Here is a 9532-nt window from a genome sequence, read left to right on the forward strand (position 1 = left end):
ACCTCCTCCTATCTATCCGCAGCTAACAGCGGGTCCGGTTCATGATTTCAATTTCGTTCGGAAGGTATCGCGGTTGCGTCTGCGAGGTTGCGACCATGCAAGAATGCAGGCAGGTGAGTGTAAGGATGAGGTCGGAGTACCGTACAAACCGACCGACTCCCTGTGCCGCGGCCCGCGACGGCGCCGGTCCTGCCTGCCTTCAAAAGGGAGACCTTAAGCCAGGCATTCTCGTACGTTGTTCTGTCCTGCCCATGCCCATGCAGAATCCGACTGCTGTATTCGCGATCGATGCTGTGTGTTCATGGAGCCTGCGGTAGGTGATACGTAAACCCCCCTTAATTTAGGTACTAGCTACACTATGAGCTCCCCAGCTTTTGCAGACGCCCCTCCCTCAACTTTGTGCGGAACGTGTAACTTGTAACTTATGCGGCTTGCCCGGGCCCTACCACACGATCCACAGTGTCAATGGTACAAAACACTTTGCACCATTCACACTTTGTCGTTTGGTAGTTAGTTAGTTTAGTTAGGGGTCATCATAAAGTGAATGCCTCCAGGGCGCTTTTCAACGGTCCTCGCTCAGCTCCAGTTCACCCAGCACCGCCTCTGCGTCAAATGCTGCCCCCTGCACCTCCATGCAGTTCCCTAGCCGCACCAAGCGGCTGCGGGTGGTGGGGTGAGCCCTGCCCAGCGTACGCAGGCTGATGCGCACCGCCTGCCGGTGCAGCGCCTCCGCCTCCGCCTCCCGACCCTCCAATCCGTCAAGGCAGGCCGCCAGGCTCGTCAGCGATTGCACCGTGTCCGGGTGATCATCCCCGAGCACTCGCCGCCGTAGCTCCAGCGTCTGCTGCAACAGCGGTTCCGCCTCCATAAATCTCCCCTGGTCAAACGTGCAGCTGCTCAGGTTGGCCAGTGTGGCGATCGTGTCCGGGTGCTCCTCTCCAAGCACCTGCCGCCGCAGCGCCAGTGCCTGCTGGTAGAGCTCCTCCGCCTCCGTGCGGCGACCCTGGCCGTAGATGCTGCCAGCTAGGTTGTTGAGCGAGCCAGCCGTGGCGGGGTGTCGTTCACCTAGGACTTGCCGCCGTATGTCCAGCGCGCGCTTGTACATCGCCTCGGCCTCAGCAAAGCGGCCCTGCTTGTCGACGCACACTGCAAGGCCGTTGATGGAGTAGGCGGTGTCCGAGTGTAGCTCGCCCAGCAGGCGCAGCTGCAGATCCAGGACCTGGCGGTTGAGGACCTCGGCTTCGGAGTAACGGCGCAGGTACCCCAGTGCGGCGGCCAGGATGTAGAGCGATGTGACGGTGTCGGAGTGTTCGGGCCCCAGGGCCACATGCCGCAGTTCCCAGGACCGACGCGCGTCCTCCTCTGCTTCCTTGTACATGCGGCCGCCGCGCACTCGCACCCATGCCCGCATGAACAGCACGCTAGCAACGGCAAGCGGGTGCTGCAGCTCCTGGGCTTGAGATCCTGCTGCTGGTTGCTCATGCGGCAACACTGTCACCGGCGGAGTGCTGCCGGCAGCCGGTGATGGCTGCGCAGCACCGCCGACGGCGGCGTGCGGCAATAGCTGCGGCTTTGCACCTAAGCGCTTCAGTAATGCGAGACAGGGCGCCTCCATGCGGCTTAGCAGCCCTAGGCCCTCGAGCATTTGCCGCAGGTCGTCGGTGAAAGCAGCTGCAACGATTACAGGGTCCCAGCAACACGTCCCGGAGATGCCGCTGTTGCTGCTGTTGCCTCCGAGTGGTGGCGGCCTGGGGCCGCTGCCGCCGCTGTGCACTGCTGCCGTCCCCCCAGCTGCCGGCCCCGGTCCTGTGAACCCCTCCTCGAGCCCCGCAGCCAGCAACTCAAACAGCTTGCTCACGTCGGCCTGATGGTCCCGAGCCATCGTCATGGCCAGGCGCCATTCCTTGGCGGTCCGATACATGGCAGACCACTCGCGCAGCAAACCAAGCACCCAGCTCACAAATCGCCCCTCTACATTTCGCTTCAGGCCGGAGTCGATCAGGTGACCTTGCTCCGCCGACTGCCGCCGCACAACCATATGCATCAGGTACTGCTGCCCGCTGCTGCGCTGTACAACGCTGTAGCGGTGCAGTACTGCCAGCAGCGCCCGCGCTTGCGGCAGCGTCACTGCCCAAATGGCTGCTGCGGCTTCATCATCGAAGGCTGATGGGAACACGGCAAGCTGCGCTGCTGCCTGTTGGTGCTGCCGCTTAAGACTGCTCAGGACCAGTCGGACGGTGCTACCGGTGGCGTCAACGGGCTCTCCCGCAGAAGGGCCGCCGTATGCCCGCAGCTTGCTCAAGTCCTGCAGCGCCCCGGAGCACGGACATGCATGCGGCATAAAGATAAGCGCGGCGAAACCCTAAAGTAAGACTCTAGCCTAGTTCCCCATACCCCATACCCCAGGCAGCACGCGGCTGCTTCTGATGCCGTGATCCCCATATCCACAAGCCTCTTTGCGCGCTAAATCCCGGGTCAGGCTCCGTACCTCCAAGGTAAGCCGCCCCGCCACCAGCGCCTCCGCCACCAGGCACAGCAGCAGCGGCACGCAGTTGCACGCGTCTGCTACGCCTGCGGCCTCGGCCTCCGTCAGGTCCGCCGCCACGGAGCGGATGAGCAACGTGGCTGCATCTGCGCTGATGGCCCCGACGGGTCTTTCCGCCAGGCCGGCAGTGGCCAGACTTAGCGTCACACGTGAGGTGACCAACAGGCGCACAGAAGGAGCCTCGCGAAGAACCTGAGGGGCCGCGGGGGTGGGCTGGTTGGGGTTAAAGGGTAAACTCCGATTGACCCTAACAGCAACGATGTCGTCATCCGTCATGAGTTTCAACGCACCCCCTCTATCGGGCCCGCTCTATCTTTCCCCCCTCTATCTTAGTATCGGTATCGTCATCCCTCTTTTCTTTCGTAGCAGCCATCTCTGCGCCATGGAGGGAAATGGCACCAAAACCCTCTGGTGCTCCCCTTGCTCCGGACGCCCTCCCCCCCTCCCGGCAGTTCGCACCTTACTCAGCAAGCCACGAATGCTCTCCGCAGCCCCCGGATGCAGCAGGGCATCCTCCGCGTTGTCAACGACGACCAGGACCTGCATGGGCTGCTGCTGACTTGCCGCTCCCGGGCGGCCGTCCGCCGTCAACTCGGCGCCGTGCAAGTGCATCTGTCCGCGACCCAACGCGCCGTCCGGCGGGACGCCGTTAGGCTGTACACCATTGCCTTTGTATGCGGCGGATGCAATGGTAGTGGCAGTGCTGCAGGCGGGCGCAGCGGCAGCGGCAGCGGCAGCAGCTTTCAGCGCTGCCAAGATGCGGGGTGCGTTGTCTTGCTTCTCCTGCGGCACAGGAACGGTATAGTACGTGTTTTCAAGGCGTAAGCAAGAGCCTGGTTACCCCCGGCGAGTGTAACGCACACACAACGCGTGTGCCGCCGCTAGGTCGAACAAGCTACGGACTTGCTGCCCATCGTAAAAAGGATGTCATTTTTTGTACAGTAACGGGTGGCCTGTCGCTCGTAAACTACCTCACCGCTTGCAATCCCAGCGACGCACAGAACCGCGCCTCCACCTCCGCCAAGCTGCTTGCCTCCCGCAGGTCAACCCACAGCGCTCCCGCCGCCGCCGCACCGCTGTTCATCAGCCGCCAGCCCACGTCGACGGCCAGGCAGGACTTGCCCATGCCGCCGGGTGCCAGCAACGCAACCGACCCGTGGTTCACTAAGTGCCTTACCACCGCGGCCGCTTCATCCTCCCTGCCCATGTAATTGGACACCAGCGGCGGCAGCTGGCAACGCACGCCGGGAGGCATCGCCGCCGGCGGCGCCGGCACGGCATCGGTCGCCAGGGGCGGCCCTAGCCTACGCTCGGCAGATGCGGCAGCCACACCTGCCGTCGCCACACCTGCCGTCGCCGCTGCGGCTGCTGCTGCTGCTGCTGCCACGGGCTGCGACTTGGGCGACGAGCTGAGCAACCTCTCAACCTGCGGTAGCAGTCCTTCGTCGCCGCTGAACGCCAGCTTAAGCTCCCACACGCTGAGGAAGTCCTTGTTGCCCCGCTCCACCGCCAGCTGGAAGGCAGCGCGCGCGCGCTCGTCACCCAGCATGTTGCTTAGCTCCGAAACCAAGGTCAGCTCCACCGGATTTTCCCGGAGCTGTTCAGGGAACTGCTCCCAGAAATCGAACCAGGGCACCTCCGTAATGCTCGCGTACTGCTTCATCCAAAAGACGCGCAGATCGGGGTGGCGGATCAGTCGCTGGGGACCCTGATCCAGGTGCGACAGCAACAGTGACTCCACCTGCGCCCAGGTCCGTGGTGGGGCCCGTCAGGTGGTGGTTTACCGCGGTGGCCCTGTGATGTGTGATGTGTGATGTGTGATGTGTGATGTGTGATGTGTGATGTGTGATGTGAGAGATGTGATGTGTGATGCCGAGAAGGTCATGGCTCCCTTTTAATGTCCTTTGAAGCCCGCAGCCGCGACACACACTAAGGCACCTTGGACACAACACGCACATCTCCTGTCGTGTTGCATGATCTTGTAGCTGCTCACCACTTTGATTGTGACTTGGGATCCCACATCCAACTTGAGTTTCACGCGCCGCAGCTTGTCGTCATCGGCGAGTACGGAGTCCAGGCCACCCAGCTCTGCCACAAGGGCTCTTGCGCCCGCGGCGGGGTCCTGCGGGCAATGTCCGGCCCGGAGGTCACCGACCATACACACAGTGTGTGTGCGTGCGTATGTTTTAAACCTCCTGGACTTGTTTTACCTTTCAAAGTTTCGCCCTTCAGTGCCGCGTCCTGTTTGTTCGTACCGTACGATTGGTACCAAGGTGTACGGTGGTAAAAAATGGCCATATGCTGATGTGAAGATACACGGGAGTTCTGGATAGTCCCTCCTATGCCCACCTGGTACTCCGCCGTCTGCGCCAGCAGCCTCGCGGCCTCATCTACGGTTCGCTGCAGCTGCTGCAGCCGCGCGTTGCTGTCCGCGGCCACCAGCATCATAACCTGCTCGCTCAGCGTTCCCAGCGAGGCGACCAGCGCCTGGTACTGCTCCTGGTCACTGCCGCATGTCAACAGCCGGGTGATGCAGTTGCGCTCACAATAGATGCGGGTATAGGAGATGATGCCCTGCACACACCACATAAAGAAAGGGGGACGTCACCAGCCCGCAGGGTAGGTAGGAAGGCCATCCGCGGAGGGCGGAAGCGGGTGTGGGTCAAGTGGAGGAAGGCCATAAAGACGTGGGAGACGGAGGTGGGTAGACTATGGCAGCAGTGCGCTGTTGGAATGTGCCTTGCTCGAAGCTGCTCGTTCATGGACTGGGTTGCTGGAGACTAAGAGCGTTCCCAGGCGAAAGCATGCAGCGCGTATATGTGCGGGGCCTAGCCGCTGGGGGCCTGGCCGCCGGGGGGCTAGCCGCTGGTTAGACACGTGCATTTTCTTGTATGACATCTGCGGCGCACATGTCCTCATAATATCAAGCTCATCACCTCTTCCCTCTCCCTTTCCTTCACTCCGCCCTTCACACCTTCGCTCACGCCTTTCTTCACACCCTCCTTCACAATTTCGGTCACCCCTTCCCTTACCCCATCCATCACACCTTCCATCACCCAACCCTTTCTCCTCCGAGACTCCGGACTTGCCGCCTGCATGCAAGATGATGCCGTCCACTCGCCTCTCCCCCTCCCTCCTCTCACCCGTCCTCACTCAACCCTACCTGCAGCAGCTCCTGGAAATCGTCCACCACGCCCTTGTAGCGGGGTGGCCGCAGGTTGGACAGCTCCTCCTGATAGGCCGCCAGGATGTCCAAGAAGGCCACCGCACGCTGACGTAGCTCCGCCAAGTTGGCGTGATTGGCTATAGCGCCGTCCACCAGGTCCAACAGGATCAGGACCAAGTTGGCAGCCTCTGCCCCTGGAGCGGCAGACGCACCGGCGGCAGCAGGGAATGGATAAGGTCGGAAAGGATATCTTGGGTGTCTGACCCCTGTCGTGACAGAACGCGTGGTGTGTGCCGTGGCGTGATGGCGCATCGTAACAGCGCGGCTGAGGAGATCAAAGTAGTCGCCATACCGGCGGCTAGGTGCCATCCCTTCCCCACCTGGAAACGGCAACGAGGGCCCCAGCATCTGAATGCCGTTGCGGGCCAGCTTGACTCCCTTGGCGAGCAGGCCCTGTTCACACACGCACGCACATAAGCAGGCATGCGGGCACACCGGCATGCAGGCATGCAGGCATGCAGGCATGCAGGCATGCGGGCATGCGGGCACACAGGCACAGCCAGATCAGTCGAGGCCCGAGCCCGTGGGGGTGATGCGAAGGCTCCAGCGGGAAATGAAATAGTACGAGGTAGTGATCCGACGTACAAAGCTGCGAAGAAGTGCCCCTGCCTACTGGCCACCAGACGCATAGGGCACCACTGATCTGCTAGCCTTATAAGCAAGGCACCCTATGGAGGTGGTTGCGTTGACGAGCATCAGCATCGCGATTGCAGCAAACACGCATTTCTTCTCAAGGTGTGAGGAGCTGCAGGAGGCTGACACGAAGGTCGTCATGCGTTGCGTTGCTTTGCTTTGCTAGGCACAGTGCAAGGGCTGTACAAGGCGTGCAATGGGCTGTGTTCAAGGCGGGAGCGCGGCAGGGGCCGTGCAGGAATGGCGGTTTAATACGCTTCTAGAACGCTTGCACCGGCTGAGACGAACCATGAGCGACTCCCGGCGCGTGTCAGCACTGCCGGCGGATTGCTGCTTGCTGTCGCTGCCAACCGTTCGTTGGGTCGTTTGTACGACTAGGTGCGTCGTAGCGGTCCTGGTAGTTGTGGATATGGACGCTGAAGCGGAAAGATCCGGAATGCCCAGGACCACAGCGCCGGCTGGCGGTGAGGCCAATCCCAAGGCTGTGGCGGAGCTCGTCTGCTTTGTCACAGCTCTTGACATTGCTTTGTTGCGGTAGGTGACCAGACGCATGGCGTCGTGAGCAGAGACGCCCCGGCTTATCAGATGCTGCGGGCAGCGGGAGTTGGGAACGTGAGAGGTACAGGAGTGAAGGCGTGGGGACGGGGAAGGAAGCGTCTGCGGGTCGGGTGATGCTGCCTGTGCCAGCACCTCGTAAGGGTGTCCCTGTGAGGCGTTTAGCCGCCGCTTACTAGGTTGAATGCGGGAAAGGCGCTGTCTATAGCTAAGGTTAAGGTAAAGTTGGGTGAAATTATGTGGATTTAGGCTTGATATGTTGCTGCTTTGAGGATCGGTCCACCTGCTCGGTCCATTGCGCAACGATGCATCCCTCATCGGGCAACAAGCTTGCACGGTATTTCTGGAGATCTGGAACCAGAGAGCTGAACCATGCGGAAACTTCCTGCGAGCAGTAATGTCCAATGTGTTGTGGCCGCATCGACATAACAGACGCGAAGCTAGCTGACACGCCATGTTACCTGCGCATCCCATTCTTCGAGCGGCTTCCCTTCCGGTGGCAGCCGCTCCAATGGCGCCCCACTGCCAGAAATGTTGTCCTCCCTGGAAGCTCCACAACCCATCCTCCGGCTCAACTATGAGCACTTTGTGAATGGCCAGCACATGTACGGTACGTCGTTACTAGTCGTGCGTATTGCCGACATGCACTCATATGACTTAATGCTGCTACAAACTCACGGAAGAGTAGGTGTGGTGATAACCTACCTTTGTTCGGGTTGCGATTAGTAAACAATGTACAACAACGTACTGTAGGTAAGGCGGAACAGGTTAGTTAGGAAGCAATAAACGTAAAATTAACATGCATATGTGATCAGATATCTTATGCCAAAGCCATTCTGCATGGCAGCAACAATCGAAGCCCCCTTGAAGTGGCATGTGGTCAAGGACATCGTGGAACGTGGGAAGACGGACGCGAATGCTCTCAGCGGACTTGGCCGATGTATATGTGATTACAAAGATTACACGGCGTATTGTCAAAAAATAAAGGAGGAATGGGCGACTGTCAGCGATTATATGCGGGCGAAGCTGTTCAACGCTCCGACGGCGAAAAACGCTGAGGGCAAGCTAGAGGTGGACGCAAATGCTGATACGACGTCGTCAGCATGCTACGTGCTGGTTATGAAAAATGAATTTCCTTACAGCTTCGCATCCGAGGACAACATCCTGCACATCAACATTTGGTCCAGCTCAGAGCCGTTAAGCGATAACGTGGTGGAGCAGCTCATTGCCGATCGACTGCCATGCGACGAGTATGTCTGGTTCGTCAACCCTCCACAGCTACGATCTGTACGAGCGGTGCGTGTTCGTGCGCGTGATGGTTAAAAAGCGCTCTTCAACCGTTGACATCGGCACTCCAGGGTTGGGATGGCCAGCCACGTGCACAATTAGAAGGTCGCATGCGTGAAGGTCATACATTTCCGCAAAAGCACCTTTCAAACTTCGTAACAAGCAAACCGCCTCGGCTCCTTCGTGGCCCCCTTTCCCCTGCAATTGCCCGCAGCTTTGGCATTGCCACATCATGCTGCGGAACCTCAAGCCATCCGCCAAGCTTTCAACACCTGGTACGTACGTACGCCTTGCCCTGAAAACACGCCTGAGAACTTTGCAACAAATGGAAATCGCACACCACAGCTTTTGATGATATTTCTTTCTGACGGCCAAACATGTCGGTTCGCAGCGGCTCGGGAGGGCAAAGGCGGCCGGCCGCCCGGCTGGTATCAATAAGCAGCGCCGTCAAGCCACCCACCAGCCCGCTCGAAGTGCCTCTTGCGCATCACATCCTGCCTCTTCACCCACCCACCCTCGTCTCCCGTCCATACTACACGTGACCGCCACGTGTGCATGCAAGCCAATGCGTGCCAACGGAATATCATCTAGGATTGGCCATTAGGTACCGTAGCAGGGCTACTGGCATGGATTGCTGCCTGGCCTAACAAGGTTACACGTACCAGCCAGGACCGCCCTGCGGTTACCACTGCGTCAGGGAGAACCCTGCTTGTGTTCCGCAAGGGGCCCCCCCAGCGCGCGGCGCAGTTGGCAGTGGGCAGTGCAGCCATTCTGGCTACTGCTGGCGGCCGTTAGGATGCTCGTCCCGTCACCTTTCCGTACCTACCACCTCCCCATGCAGCACGGCTCCCCATGGCGCTTGGCTCATGAGGTGGATCTGGTAGAGCCGGTCACACCCCGCTATTCTATAACAGGCGCTCCTCCCTCGCCCGGGCCCGCGGCCCTGTGCCCTTGTGCCAGTGCTGGTGTGCTGCCCGGGGGCATGGAGAACCCCGCTCCCAAGCAATCCACCCTACCTGGCGCGCGCCTGGCGTGCATTACCGGTAGCACGTGCATGTGCATGTGCATGTGGACATGAATAAATGCTCACACACAGCACTTTGTGGTGGGAGGTCCTTGTCGACGAAGCAGGAAGGATACGCCATACACCATCGGGGCTCAGAAAACGTCTCAGCAGTCCTCAACCGCTAGCAGTCAGCCGCCCTTCTTTTTCTGCTCGATTTCTTCTGTCTGTGTGAAACTTTTGCTGCCCTACACCTTCAAAATGAAACATCCCAGTTTTGCTT

The 9532-nt window shown here is 60.0% G+C and overlaps 2 protein-coding genes across 2 annotated transcripts; one reads left to right on the forward strand and one right to left on the reverse strand.

Moving 5' to 3' along the window:
- Window positions 1–562: 562 nt before the first annotated feature.
- On the reverse strand, window positions 563–1378 carry VOLCADRAFT_64440 (Kif9 kinesin; the record flags this gene model as incomplete). Its single annotated transcript, XM_002954068.1, has 1 exon — window positions 563–1378. One exon carries the CDS (start codon window positions 1376–1378, stop codon window positions 563–565), a length of 816 nt encoding a protein of 271 aa, XP_002954114.1.
- A 6595-nt stretch (window positions 1379–7973) lies between these two features.
- Window positions 7974–9116, forward strand: VOLCADRAFT_94841 (uncharacterized protein; the record flags this gene model as incomplete). The annotated part of the gene is made up of 3 exons (XM_002953996.1): window positions 7974–8255; window positions 8461–8521; window positions 9088–9116. The coding sequence occupies 3 exons, from the start codon at window positions 7974–7976 to the stop codon at window positions 9114–9116; spliced, it is 372 nt and encodes a 123-aa protein (XP_002954042.1).
- Between the last annotated feature and the right edge of the window lie 416 nt (window positions 9117–9532).

The sequence above is a fragment of the Volvox carteri genome (assembly GCF_000143455.1).
Source record: "Volvox carteri f. nagariensis unplaced genomic scaffold VOLCAscaffold_40, whole genome shotgun sequence".
NCBI lineage: Eukaryota > Viridiplantae > Chlorophyta > Chlorophyceae > Chlamydomonadales > Volvocaceae > Volvox > Volvox carteri.